Genomic DNA, 15064 nt, shown 5'->3' with positions numbered 1-15064 from the left:
TTCACTATTTCTACTTCTTGGGATCAAACTGGGGAATTCCCGGTAGGCCCCTTTAAATTTGAGAAGAGGTGGAATATCAGTTCAATTGATTACAACAACTTAAAGAAGAGCCTTAGAAATGAGGTCTGTTTACATTTCCCCTTCCCTTTCACTGATTATGAAGCATTTAAGAACAGAGAACCATTTGTCTGAAAGATTAGGGGCTTTCCTGTTTAAGCAAGAGGTTGGACTAGAAGACCTCCAAGTCCCCTTCTAACTCCACTATTACCAGGGGTGGGTTTCTGCCAGTTCTAACCTCTTCTATAGAAGAGGTTCCACAAATCTACAGTGCCTTTTAGAACTGGTTCCAGCTCCCTCCCCCCGCCCGTCCGCACATCATCAAGATGAAGAGCGAGAGGAGGAATTCTGGGAGTTGAAGTCCACAAGTCTTAAAGCTGTCAAGTTTGAACACCCCTGGGGTTTTTTTTCTAAATGGTTAGGGGTGCAAGGGTCTTGTAACTTGACAGCTTTAAGACTTGCACACTTCAATGCCAGAGTTCCTGAGCCAACATTTTCATTGCTAAGCAAGAGCGTTGTTAAGTGAGTTTCACCTCATTTTACAAGTTGGCCACGCCCACCCAGTGGCTGACAAGTCACTCCCACCCAGTCATATGGCTGGCAAGCCACTCCCACAAAGCAGGCCACACCTACAGAAGAGGTTCTAAAAATATTTGAAACCTACCACTGACTATTACCAACTCCGCATATACAGTATATGTGGTACCTCACTCAATAGTAGTAACTATGAGAGGGATCTTGGAGTCCTAGTGGACAACCATTTAAATATGAGCCAGCAGTGTGCAACAGCTGCCAGAAAAGCCAACACAGTTCTAGGCTACATAAACAGAGGGATAGAATCAAGATCACGTTAATGGTTTATGGTCCGCCCACATGTTCGGTGTTAATTCTACTTCCTCTACATCCATCTCCATTTCCGGATCCATCGACATCATGTCAATCCTGGACCATGAATTATGGGGGTTTGAAAAGAATGTGTATTGACTCTTCTGTGGGTTGATTTCTCTCCAGACATCTTTTAGATTTAATTCTCGGGCCATTTCAAAAAGTGCATTTGGTAGTGTTCTCCTTTCATAGTTATTTTTTTTATTATCTGTTTTATAATCTTTCTTTGGGTCTACCACCGCATTAAAGTCCTCTAATAAACGTTTATACATTGTCCAGTTCCAGTTCTGCAATCCGCTTATATAATTTACTATAGTATTCTTTCTGGTTTGTGTTTGGTGCATATGTATATATGACTGCAATTAGTACTCTTTTTTGTTTTATTGATACTTCAATTAATAATTAATAGTGGAGTGTTAATACCACTTTATAAGGTCTTGGTAAGGCCACACTTGGTATACTGCATCCAGTTTTGGTCGCCACGATGTAAAAAAGATATGGAGACTCTAGAAACTAGAGTGCAGAGAAGAGCAACAAAGATGATTAGGGGGCTGGAGGTTAAAAGATATGAAGAAAGGTTGCAGGAACTGGATATGTCTAGTTTAATGGAAAGAAGGACTAGGGGAGACATGATAGCAGTGTTCAAATATCTCAGGGGCTGCCACAAGAGGGAGTCAAGCTATTCTCCAAAGCACCAGAGGGCAGGACAAGAAGCAATGGGTGGAAACTAATCAAGGAGAGAAGCAACTTAGAACTAAGGAGAAATTTCCTGACAGTTAGAACAATGAATCAATGGAACAGAAATTGCCTCCAGAAGTTGTGAAAGCTCCAACACTGGAAGTTTTTAAGAAGTGATTGAACAGTCATTTGTCTGAAGTGGTGTAGGGTTTCCTGCCTGAGCAGGGAGTTGGACTAGAAGACCTGCAAGGTCCCATCCAACTCTCTTATTCTATTCTATTCTGTTGTAGTTTCTCTGTTTGTGTTATTTTGTGTTAATCACCATTTCTTGTTTTGGGACACTTGGGATGGTTTTCCAGACCTTACTGGAGCCCAGGATGGCAGCGTCCGAATGTTTGAATGGACCAGACCTCAGCAGCTGATATGCTTCCGGCAAGCTGGCAATGCCAGGGTTACGCGAATGTATTTCAATTCTCAGGGCAATAAGGTAAGGGCTTTCCCTGGGAAAACAGATATAGAACGAACACCATGGTCGTTAAATGAACACGGTCATTAAGTGAACTATTTTTTCCCTAGGACGCAGTTTTAGCCAAAACCGGAAGTAACACAGTGGTGCCATTCAAAAAAAAAAATCCTGCCGGTTCTGTGGGTGTGGCTTGATGGGTGTGGCATGGCTTGGTGGGCGTGGCAGGAGAAGGATACTGTAAAATCTCTATTCCTTTCCGATCAGCTGGGACTCGGGAGGAGAGAATAGATGGGGTCGTGGCCAGCCAGAGGTGGTATTTACCTGTTCTCTGAACTACTCAAAATTTACTGATTCTCCAGAACTGGTTGGTAGACTCAGAACCTCCTGAATACCACCTCTGAAGTGGCTCTAGTCTTCAGGAAAACCACTGTAAAATGGGATTGTGTGACCACAAGACCCTGCAAACAGATGTTTCGTTACCCAACTATGTAACATCATCAGTACTAGAAGTACTAGAAGGGAGTGGGTTTTGAGGAATGGAGAGGAGGAAGAGGAGAAGGTGAGGGAGGAGTGACACGACGATGGGGGTCCTCAGTGTCCCCCGGAGCTGGGTTATATGCTTGCAGACGTTTAATTGCCCAACTAGGTTACATAATCAAGTCTTCCGTCAGTAGTTGAATTTCTCTCTTTCTTACCTGAAAGGGGGAATTCTCCTGCGGGGCAGCTCTCGCATGTCTTAAAGCTGACAAAATTAAGAGGAGGATGGATTCGATAAAAGAAACCCTAAATGTATTTGTTGGGACATGGTCACTAGGTAGAAATAAGCCTTGCATTTTATTTTTAAAAAGAAAGAAATGCAAATAGCAATAGCAATAGCAGTTAGACTTATATACCGCTTCATAGGGCTTTCAGCCCTCTCTAAGTGGTTTACAGAGTCAGCATATCGCCCCCAACAACAATCCGGGTTCTCATTTTACCCACCTCGGAAGGATGGAAGGCTGAGTCAACCTTGAGCCGGTGAGATTTGAACCGCTGAACTGCAGATAACAGTCAGCTGAAGTGGCCTGCAGTACTGCATCCTAACCACTGCTCCACCTCGGCTCTTTCGCCCCCAACAACAAATACAAACAAGATATGAGAAAGATGTGAAAGAGTATGGTTTTAATATGGAAAACTCGGAATTAGATAGGATACTCATGGGAACAGATGAAAAAATGATCAAAAAATCGTACAGTTGTTTACTTAGAATATACCTAGAAGAAGAAGAAGAGGTCAAAGAAACAATGATAAGATGGGCAAAAAACTTTGGATATACAATAGAACTAGAAAAATGGCAACAACTATAGGAAAGGAATTATAATCTGACAACAGCGACAGCACATAAAGAGAATTTATATAAAATGTTTTATAGATGGCACATGACACCTGGAAGATTAGCAAAAAGGTTTAAGGATAAATCAGCTAAATGTTGGAAATGTCGCCAATTGCCAGGAACATACTATCATATGTGGTGGATGTGTAGAGATGCAAAAAGCTATTGGGTTAAAATTCAAACATGGTTAGAGAAAATGATACATAAACCCGTGGAGTTTAAGCCAGAGATATTTTTTATTGGGTATTCTACCAGAGAAATACAGTAAAGAAGATTCACATTTGACTGTACAAATCATAACAGCAGCCAAAATTGTATTTGAACAAAACTGGAAAGCAGACAAAATCCCATCAGAATGGGAAGTAATAAAGAAGATGTTAGATGGTGCAGAAATGAACAGGTTGACATTGAGAATAAAGGACAAAGAGGAATCAGGGTACTGCAGGACATTGGGGGGGGGGGATTTACAAGTGGTTTGAAAAAAAGGTATAAATAGAAAGAAAATAGCAATAGCAGTTAGACTTATATACCGCTTCATAGGGCTTTCAGCCCTCTCTAAGCGGTTTACAGAGTCAGCATATTGCCCCCAACAACAATCCGGGTCCTCATTTAACCCACCTTGGAAGGATGGAAGGCTGAGTCAACCCTGAGCCGGTGAGATTTGAACCGCTGAACTGCTGATCTAGCAGTAGCCTGCAGTGCTGCATTTAACCACTGCGCCATCTCGGCTCATTACAAAAAGGAACAAAACATGAAATAAGTATCTCAGACAACACATGATTAAAACGGAGAGGGAAAATAAGAAAATATTAAAAGGTAAATATAGCAGTAGACTTATATACCGCTTCATAGGGCTTTCAGGCCTCTCTAAGCGGTTTACAGAGAGTCAGCATATTGCCCCCAACAATCTGGGTCCTCATTTTACCCACCTCGGAAGGATGGAAGGCTGAGTCAACCCTGAGCCGGTGAGATTTGAACCGCTGAACTGCTGATCTAGCAGTAGCCTGCAGTGCTGCATTTAACCACTGCGCCACCAATATACCAATATACAGGTGGAAAAATGATATGAATTGACATGTGTTAAATAATAATTATAAGAATGTGTATTTAAGAATGAATTTGAAAGGAAAAATAAACAACTTTTTACCACCACCCCAAAAGAAGAAAGTAAGTAAAATTGCTCTTTATAACGGAACATGGATGAGTGGCTTTTTTGCAACATGCTTATAGAGCCACTAATGTGAGAAATTTGTCTCTTACAGTGTGGGGTAGCTGACGGGGAAGGATTCTTAAGCATTTGGCAAGTAAATCAAGCTTCGAGTAATCCCAAACCTTATATGGTAAGTAATCCGGACAAATTTGCACATTTTTTTTAAATTCTACTTGTGTCTTTTGATTATGACAAGTAGAAAATAAATCTTTTATTGTTGGCATTTATCACTAACAATATTGGCTAAAATGTACCCAAACATGAAGCAGGAGAAATTTCCTGACAGTTAGAACAATTCATCAGTGGAACAACTTGCCTCCAGAAGTTGTGAATGCTCCAACATTGGAAGTTTTTAAGAAGATGTTGGATATCCATTTGTCTGAAGTGGTGTAGGGTTTCCTGCCTAAGCAAGGGGTTGAACTAGAACAGTGTTTCTCAACCTTGTCAACATGGAGGTGTCTGGACTTCAACTCCCAGAATTCCCCAGCCAGCATTCTGGGAGTTGAAGTCCAGACTCCTTCAAGCTGACAAGGTTGAGAAACATTGAACTAGAAGACCTCCAGTGTCCCTCCCAGCTCTGTTATTCTATTCTACTTAGCAGAGAATGGAAATCTAGAAAGGGAATAATTGTTATAGTTTTGTTTTACTTTATTTATTTTCTGGACTTTTATAACTCTTATCGGTTGCAAGATTCCCAGGTGGCTAAGGATGTGCATGGATTTCTAATCCTTGAAACCCATTGAGATGGTACACAACGTCTTGTCCTTTCCAAGGGTCATATTTTAATTAGATTGGTCCCCTCTTAACCATTGCGAGAAAAGATGATAATTATGAATGAGGGTGTTAATTAAGCTCCTTTTTCATTCCCTGTGCTTTACAGCTGAGAATATAGACTGGCAATTGTCAGCTCTGGTGGGTGTTCCAGCTGTTGGGCTTCAGAAGATGTGATGGCTGGACCATCTGAATTTAGGATTTGCAGTGTGCGTCCTCCCATTGATCGCATTGTCTCTCTCGGTATTCTTGTTTTTTTTACAGAGCTGGCAGTGCCACAGCAAAACCACAAGTGACTTTGCCTTCATTACCTCGTCGAGTTTAGTGGCCACATCTGGACAGTCTAACGACAACCGGTGTGTTCAGAAGATCGAGTTGGGTGGGGACAGTCACCCGATGGGGGTTTGGTGACTGTTGAGTACGACCCTGTTTCCCCAAAAATTAACCCTCCCCGGATAATAAGCCCAATCGGGCTTTGGAGCGCATGTGCTAAAATAGGCCCTCGCCAAAAATATTGCAACATGGCAGCAGCCATGAAGTGACCACGCTCGCCTCCTCCTCGACCACCTCAAAAATAATAAGGCCTCCCCGAAAATAAAGCCAAGCACTAATTTCGGGCGTCAAAAGAAAATAAGACCCTGTTCTTATTTTCGGGGAAGCACAGTAACATGGTGTGTCTTACATGGGTGTGTTTTCTTTTACAGAAATGTGTGCTTGTGGGACACCTTGGTGTCATCATCTAACAACCTCATACATGGTAGGTTTCTTGATGCAAGGAAGATGATTCAAGGGGAATCCTGTTTCGTTTCGTTTTATTGTGTTTATTTAATCTGAGTCCCAGTTTTATTGTTTCTATCAATGACTTAAGGGGTGAACATGCGTAATATTCCTTCCTCTGTTTTCGCCACAGCAATAACCCTGTGTGGTGGGTTGGGCTGAGAGAGAACAACTGGCCCAAAGCCACCCTTTCATGGCTAAGACGGAACTGGAACTCCTAGTCACCTAGTGATTGGCCCAAAGTTCCTCAGCTGGCTTTCATGGCTAAGGCGGGACTAGAACTCCTGGTCACCTAGTGATTGGCACAAAGTCATTCAGTTGGCTTTCATGGCTAAGGCGGGACTAGAACTCCTAGTCACCTAGTGATTGGCCCAAAGTTCCTCAGCTGGCTTTCATGGCTAAAGCGGGACTAGAACTCCTAGTCACCTAGTGATTGGCACAAAGTCACTCAGCTGGCTTTAATGGTTAAGGTGGAACTAGAACTCCCGGTCACCTAGTGATTGGCACAAAGTTATTCAGTTGGCTTTTATGGCTAAGGCAGGACTAGAACTCCTAGTCACTTAGTGATTGGCTCAAAGTCATTCAGCTGGCTTTCATGGCCAAGGCGGGACTAGAACTCCTAATCACCTAGTGATTGGCTCAAAGTCACTCAGCTGGCTTTCATGGCTAAGGCAGAACTAGAACTCCCAGTCCCCTGGTGATTGGCACGAAGTCACTCAGCTGGCTTTCATGACTAAGGCAGGACTATAACTCCTAGTCACCTAGTGATTGGCGCAAAGTCATTCAGCTGGATTTCATGGCTAAGGCAGGACTAGAAGAACTCCCAGTCACCCACTTTCTAGCCTGCTACCTTAACCATCCTCCCAGGCAGACGAAAGTCTTCCTTCGGACATTTGGTGGCCTATAAATCCTCCCGAATCAACAGGATCGGATTTGAAAACTTCTATGATAAAACTTGGCACACACCAATCCGCCCCCTTCCCCTTTCCTCACCTTGAGCAAAGCTGTTACTTCCTGCCCCTCAGCCTCTGCTCTGAAAGACCTCCAGAGAGGCAGCGGAATTCGCCTGTCTCTGGAGTAGACAAAACACAAGCTTAATCAGCACGATAAGAGGCCAAGCGTGCGTAAATGTGGAGGAGGAGGAGGAGACAGCCTCCAGGACCATAATCTGTGCCTGGCCGGAGAATGTGAAAAGTTAGGACAGCGGCCAGCTGTCCCTGACAGAGATGGGTGGATGATTTCCTTCTGAAGATGCAAAAGAAATTGGGTGGAAGGGGGAGGAAAGGAGGCTCCAGGTTTTCCATTGCAGATTGGACTTTTCTTTTAAAAAGAAAGAAAAAGAAAAAATCCTGAATTTGCAAGCTTACCCTGAGACAGAAATGCAGAGTGTCAGAATGCGTCCCTTTAAGCACTGCAGCCACTTTGTGGGGACGAGGGGGTTTGTCAATCCATTGTTTTAGTGTTCATTTTCCTAGCTCTTTGATTGGTCTGGAATTGGCATTCGGACATAATATTAGTGGTTCCACCACAAAACCGCGGTCGACTAAAGCGCGCTCAACGAAACCACGTACCTGACGTCATCACAGCGCGACGAAAACAGCACGCTGTGAGCGGTAAAGCTAAAATTAACGCGTAAACCTAAACCTAACCCCCCCAAATCTAACCCTTAACCTAACCCTTAACCTAACGCTAAACCTAACGCTAACCCTTAACCTAACCCTAAACCTAACCCTAACCCTTAACCTAACCCTAACCCTAAACCTAACCCTTACCTTTACGTGAATCGGCTTGCTTTAAAAGCGCTTTTTAAAGCACCCTTTTTTCTCCGCGGTCGTTGTCGCGCTGCTGATGACGTCAGCGACGCGCTTTAATCGGGCGCGCTTTAGTGGACCGCGGTTTTGTCGTGCCACGAATATTAGTATTATTTCATAGGACTAATATTAGTAGGGGCCAAAGAGGGACACAGTGGCTCAGCGGCTAAGAACGCTGAGCTTGCCGATCAGAAAGGTGGGAAGTTCAGCGGTTCGAATCCCTAGCGCCGCGTAACAGAGTGAGCTCCCGTGACTTGTCCCAGCTTCTGCCAACCTAGCAGTTTGAAAGCACGTCAAAAAATGCAAGTAGAAAAACAGGGACCACCTTTTGCGGGAAGGGAACGGCATCCCATGCGCCATTTAGTCATGCCGGCCACATGACCACAAAGACATCTTCGGACCTCGACCTCGAAACGAAGATGAGCACCACTACCTAGAGTCAGGAACAACTGGCACATATTTTGCTGCTCATCCAAGAAGCTTCTTCGCTTCTGAAGGAGCAAAAGGGTCTTCAACAGAAACACGAAAGCCTTGTTGCCTTTTGAAGAAGCCCCCTTGGGACAATTCTGCAGATACCCAGGAGGGAAAAGCTGATATAGGGTTATACACAAGTTCTATCCATTGGCTGTCTCCCTGACTTCCCTTGTTCTTATATTACTCAGTTGTAATTTGTAATTTTAATAGATTTGTATGCCGCCCAATCCCGGAGGACTCCGGGCGGCTTACATAAAAGCAATTAAAATATTAAAAAGATTAAAAACACCCCAAACAATACAGTTTAAAACAGGAAAACACAACATGCACTCAGTTATAATGGGGCTGAAGTTCAGTCAAGCTCAACAGCCCCAGGCCTGCCGAAACAGCCAGGTTTTAACAGACTTACGGAAGGCCAGGAGAGTGGGGAGGGTCCGGATCTCAGGGGGTAGCTTTTTCCAAAGGGCCAGGGCAGCAACAGAGAAGGCTCTCCCCCGGGGAGCCACCAGACAGCATTGTGTGGCTGACAGTACCCGGAGAAGGCCCGCCCTGTGCGATCTTATTGGACGCTAGGAGGTATGTTGCAGGAGGCGGTCACAGAGATATCCAGGTCCTAAGCCATGTAGGGCTTTATAGGTGATAACCAGCACCTTGAAGCATGTCCGGAGACCGATGGGAAGCCAGTGCAGCTCACGGAGGATAGGTGTAACATGGGTGTACCTAGGTACACCCAGTATCGCTCGCGCGGCTGCATTCTGGACCAGTTGTAGTCTCCGAACACTCTTCAGGGGCAGCCCCATGTAGAACGCGTTACAGTAGTTGAGGTTAAGGACCCTTTCTAAGAACCGCCTGTATAATTGTCTTCTCTCTTAGCCTTCACATGTCATGAACATGGCGCCACAGTGCTTCACTATGCACCGAAACATCAGCTGCTGATTTCCGGAGGCAGGAAAGGCCATATCTCCATCTTTGACATCCGGCAAAGGCAGGCCCTTCACACATTTCATGCGCATGATTCCTCAATCAAGGCCCTGGCCTTGGACTCCTCGGAGGAATGCTTCTGCACGGGTTCTGCAGAAGGCAACGTAAAGGTACGTTTGTCCACTTTTCCCAGCCCAGAAAAGGCAACAAGAAGGATTGAGGGCTAGAAGCCAAGTCTTAGGAAGGGAGAAAGCAATAGCAATAGCACTTAGACTTATATACCGCTTCATAGTGCTTTTACAGCCCTCTCTAAGCGGTTTTACAGAATCAGCCTATTTGCCCTCAACAATCTGGGTCCTCGTTTTACCCACCTCGGAAGGATGGAAGGCTGAGTCAGCCTTGAGCTGGTCAAGATCGAACTGCTAGCAGTCGGCAGTTAACCTGCAATACTGCATTCTGGAAGGAAGGAAGGAAGGAAGGAAGGAAGGAAGGAAGGAAGGAAGGAAGGAAGGAAGGAAGGAAGGAAGGAAGGAAGGAAGGAAGGAAGGAAGGAAGATAGTAATAGCACTTAGACTTATATACTGCTTCACAGTGCTTTACAGCCTTCTCTAAGTGGTTTACAGAGTCAGCCTCTTGCCCCCAACAACAATCCGGGTCCTCATTTTACCCACCTCGGAAGGATGGAAGGCTGAGTCGACCTTGAGCCAGTGAGAATCGAACCCCTATCAGTTAGCAGCATTAGCCTGCAATACTGCATTCTAACCACTGTGCCACCATGGTTCATCCATACATCAGACAACAGTTAAACAATAGAAGAGAATTTTGGTAGCTCAGGGTTGAACGATGGAGTCTGAGCTTGGTTGATCTTGGACACCACGCACTCCACAATAGTTTGGAATGGGACCTTTCGTCTCCTAGAATTGGCCGCCCCTCCTTCTCCACCAGCGTTTCCCCCTCCTCTGGGCAATTTTCCTCTGCAGAAACGCTGGTGGAGATGGAGGGGTGGCCAATGCTAGGAGATGAAAGGTCATAGACCCACAATAGTTAAATACAACTTAGTTCCTGGAGATCGTCTGTCTGTTTCTCCCTGCCTGTCTACTTTATTTTTTAACAAAAAGCTTTCCTCCCCTAGGTCTGGAGACTAACTGGCTACGGCTTGATCCATTCCTTCAAACACGAACACGCTAAGCAGTCCATCTTCCGCAACTTGAGTACAGGAGTCATGCAGATCGAAATGGCCCCGGGCAACCGCATATTCTCCTGCGGGGCAGACGGCACTCTGAAAATGAGGGTTTTGCCCAACGCTTTCAATATCCCCTCAGATCTCTGCGACATTGTGTAGCCTTGGCAGCCGCCCCGTCAAAAGGAGAAGGCCTGGCCTTCCCTCAAGAGTTCAGAAGAACGCTTTTCTACACTTGGCTTCCCGAGAAATTAGTGCAACACTTAATACCAGTATTGAAGTAGCGGGAAGAGCAAGGTTGACACACTCACATTTCGTATCGTTCCAAGCACTGAGTCGGCACTGGGGGCGGGGGCGGGGCACCCAGTCGTGGTATTCTATTTTCTTCACTCCTGGTTTGGTAGCGAGAGCGCATGCGCAGAAGGTCCTTGATGACCTCTGGGTGAGTGGGCGGAGCCTCGCGCCGCCGCCACTACCACTTTGCCTGAACTGGTGCAAACCGGCAGCATACCACCTCTTAGGGCACCAATCGTGGTTTGTTGCAGAAAACATGCCCTATTTCAGAGTTAGATCCTTTCGGGGGGGATGCGTAGTTGGCCTTTTCAGTGTCATGTCCCTCTTCCCTCAGTTGAATCATGTCCATTTCCCTTCCGGCTATGAAAGGGGAGATAAGGATTTCTGAGGGAGTGCAATTTTTAGGGTGTTATTTATTTTTTATTCGTAATCCTTTCTTGGGGCCCTATAAAGGATGGCCCTGTGACGAATGCACTATTTGTGGGCTAATGTGCAATGAGGAATGATTTGGAGTCTCATCAGGGTGGTTGTTGCTGCTGTTTCATTTAATTTAATATTGAGATCCTTCTCCAGTTAGCATCAATGCACATAATAACCGAGATACGCTACGTGACGCAGTTACTATACAATCCGTTTCTTTCTTTCTTTTTCCGCCTAAAATTGCACGTTGATGTTGATCGCGCTGGACGGTCAACATTTTTGAACCATAATATTGCCATCCAAGATCAAGTCCTAGTGTTTCCATGTTCCCAGCATATTGTTGTGCAATATTTAGACCCTCGTTTGCTGTGAGTGTCCTCCATGTCTCGGTTCCCTTGACGAAAATGAGTCAAGGAGGAAAAGTGACAGAAGAGATGATTGAGGAGGAGAGGACTTCTATGTCTTCTGAAGACCTTCATCCCATACCGCATTCTACTTATAGGGTTCTTCCTCTTCCCCCTATTTATTTTCAGCCTTGTCATTTTTATCAGGAATGTATCGTGGACATCAAAAGTTTTCAAGAAACTATAGCTAATGTCTCCTCATCACTTGAGTTTTGTTTGGGCCAGTAAACACACACTTACACACACACAGATACAACACTTAATTAAATAAAACTATGGGAGAATCCAGTAGCAAACCCATCTGCTCACTTGAGAGTAGCTGATATCAGCCTTCCACACGGCCAGCTAGGAAAATGTTTGACAAATTTAAACCAACTTCCGCAGCGTAATTGTATAAACTATGCAGAGGTCAATCTTGTTTGCTTGTAATATACTAGTTCTGGTCCTATTTAGACGTATTTTTCTCTGCTCTAAACAAGCCAACACATTCTTACGAAGAGAAACAGCCGACGTCTGTGTATTTCAATGTTGATGAATTGTATTATTATTATTATTTCCCCTCTTGTGAGTGTTTGTGTATGTACTGTACTGTACGAGCAAAACAGAAGCCGATGGGATAAATTGCACCTTTGTCTAAAAAGCAATTTTAAACTGCAAGCTGTGAAGTATGTATATGAGAAGAAAGCAAATATCATTGGTTAGTTTTATCTTTGTAAGTTAAATAAATTCCTTTTATTTCACAGGACTCAGCCTCAGGGATGAAGGGTTGGCATCTTATCAGGTGGCTTTGGAAGATGTTGAGACCAAGACTGGTTTTGATGGAATCCTCCTTGCCTGGGGAGTGAGGGGGGGTTAAATGCTTTGGAACCCCCCCAGTTTGTTGATGGAATTCTTGCACCGTTTTTTTAATCTGTGGAGCAAAAATTGTCATCTTACTAGCATAGCATTCCTACCTTAAGGTAAAGGTTTCCCTCGCACATCTGTGCTAATCGTTCCCAACTCTAGGGGGCGGTGCTGATTTCCGTTTCAAAGCCAAAGAGCCAGCCCTGTCGGAAGGCTAAGGCACTGAGCTTATCGATCACAAGATCGGCAGTTCAGCGGTTCGAATCCCTAGTGCCACTTAACGGGGTGAGCTCCCATTACTTGTTCCATCTTCTGCCCACCTAGCAGTTCGAAAGCACGTAAAAAATGCAAATAGAAAAATAGGAACTACCTTTGGTGGGAAGGTAACAGCGTTCCATGCACCTTCGCCGTTTAGTTCATGGCTTCCATGACAGCCATGGGCTTGACCCAAGTAATTCGAGGCCCAACCCATTCAGCGGGACACATGCTTGACCTTGTATTTCTCTCGGAGCAGTGGATTTGTGATCTTGGTCTGAGGGGGAGTGACATCATACCCCTGTCGTGGTCAGACCATTGCCTACTGAGGCTCGACTTCCGGAGGCCAAACCCCCACTGTAGGGAGGAGGAACCGACCAGGTGGTTCCGCCCCAGGCGTCTTATGGAGCCGTCAAGGTTCCAGACAGAGCTTGGGGTTATTCCTGACACTTTCGCCCACAGTCCGGTGGAGACTCTGGCTGCTGCGTGGCACTCGGCAGCGTCGGAGGCCCTCGACCGGATTGCGCCACTGCGGCTCCTCCGAGGCGGCGGATCCCGGAGACCCCCTTGGTTCACCGAGGAGCTCCGGGAGATGAAGCGCCGGAGGAGATGCCTAGAGCACCGTTGGAGGTCCGATAAGTCCGAATCGAACCGAGCAATGGTAACCACCTGCACCAGGGAATACACCAGAGCACTTAGGGCAGCAAAAAGATCGCACATAGCCACCCTGGTTGCATCCGCTGAGTCCCGTCCAGCCGCCCTGTTTAGGATAACCCGCTCCCTATTGAACAAAAGGGAGGCGGGGGAACCCTTGCAGGGCAGAGCTGAAGAGTATGCCCAATTCTTAGCGGACAAAATTGCTCGGTTTCGGTCGGACTTGGACTCCACACCCGCAGTTCCAGCCGAGGCACAGGGGGACCAAGTAGAACAGCTCTGGGTTGAGTTTCAGGACGTTACCCCCGGGGATGTGGACAAGGCCATGAGAGCTGTAAGTACCTCCACCTGTGTTCTGGATCCGTGTCCCTCATGGCTGGTTGCTAACTGCAGTGAGGTGACACGAGGCTGGATCCAGGCGGTTGTAACCGCCTCCCTTCGGGAGGGGAACTTCCCCGCCGCACTGAAAGCGGCGGTGGTGAGACCCCTCCTGAAGAAACCATCCTTGGATCCAGCTGTTCTTAATAGCTATCGCCCAGTCTCCAACCTTCCCTTCTTGGGGAAGGTTGTTGAGAAGGTGGTGGCCTTCCAGCTCCAACGGTCCTTGGAGGAAGCAAACTATCTAGACCCCTTCCAGTCAGGCTTCAGACCCGGTTACAGCACGGAAACCGCTTTGGTCGCATTGATTGATGATCTTTGGAGAGCCAGAGATGAAGGACATTCCTCCATCCTGGTCCTCCTTGACCTCTCAGCGGCTTTCGATACCATCGACCATGGTATCCTTCTGCGACGACTGCGGGAGGTGGGAGTGGGAGGCACCGTGCTACGGTGGTTCTCCTACCTCTCGGACAGGTCGCAGTCGGTGTTGGTGGGGGGGCAGAGATCGTCCCCTAGGCCCCTAAACTATGGGGTGCCGCAGGGCTCAGTCTTATCCCCCCTACTATTCAACATCTACATGAAACCGCTGGGAGAGATCATCCGCAGGCACAGGATTAGATACCATCAATATGCGGACGATACTCAATTGTATCTGTCCGCCCCGTGCCAAATCAATGAAGCGGTAGACGTGATGAGCCGGGGCCTTGAGGCCGTCATGGACTGGATGAGGGTTAACAAGCTTGTGCTCAACCCAGAAAAGACCGAGTGGCTGTTGTGTTTTCCTCCCAAAGATTTGACTAATATTCCAACACTCAGGCTGGGGGGTCAAATTTTATACCCCTCAGAGAGGGTTCGCAACTTGGGAGTCCTCCTGGATCCACAGCTGTCATTCGACCACCACTTAACGGCTGTGACCAGGGGGGCATTCGCCCAGGTTCGCCTGGTGCGCCAGTTGCGACCCTACCTGAATCGGGAGGCTCTCACAACAGTCACTCGGGCCCTTGTGACCTCTAGGCTGGAATACTGCAATGTGCTCTACATGGGGCTGCCCTTGAGGAGCATCCGGTGACTTCAGCTAGTGCAGAACGCAGCCGCGCGAGTGATTGCGGGTGCACCTCGATTCACCCGCATTACACCTATCCTCCGCGAGCTGCGCTGGCTACCTGTCGATCTCCGGATGCGCTTCAAGGTGCTATTAATCACCCATAAAGCCC

The 15064-nt window shown here is 46.4% G+C and overlaps 1 protein-coding gene across 3 annotated transcripts in view; it reads left to right on the top strand.

The window, feature by feature from the left end:
• The window catches only part of DMXL2 (Dmx like 2), an 86123-nt gene extending 73658 nt beyond the window's left edge, over positions 1-12465 (top strand). For all 3 annotated transcript variants that reach the window (XM_087704188.1, XM_087704189.1, XM_087704190.1), the window contains 6 exons: positions 1980-2107; positions 4721-4798; positions 5704-5795; positions 6144-6196; positions 9375-9592; positions 10555-12465. In XM_087704188.1, the coding sequence (XP_087560314.1) occupies positions 1980-2107; positions 4721-4798; positions 5704-5795; positions 6144-6196; positions 9375-9592; positions 10555-10764 (779 nt within the window). In that variant the 3' untranslated portion in view covers positions 10765-12465. The remainder of the gene's footprint in view (positions 1-1979; positions 2108-4720; positions 4799-5703; positions 5796-6143; positions 6197-9374; positions 9593-10554) is intronic.
• Positions 12466-15064: the final 2599 nt, after the last annotated feature.

The sequence above is a fragment of the Thamnophis sirtalis genome, unplaced genomic scaffold, assembly GCF_051295495.1.
Source record: "Thamnophis sirtalis isolate CommonGarterSnake01/CBP01778 unplaced genomic scaffold, rThaSir2_p1.2 scaffold_2, whole genome shotgun sequence".
In the NCBI taxonomy this organism is placed as follows: Eukaryota; Metazoa; Chordata; class Lepidosauria; order Squamata; family Natricidae; genus Thamnophis; species Thamnophis sirtalis.
This window is presented reverse-complemented; position numbering and strand designations above follow the sequence as displayed.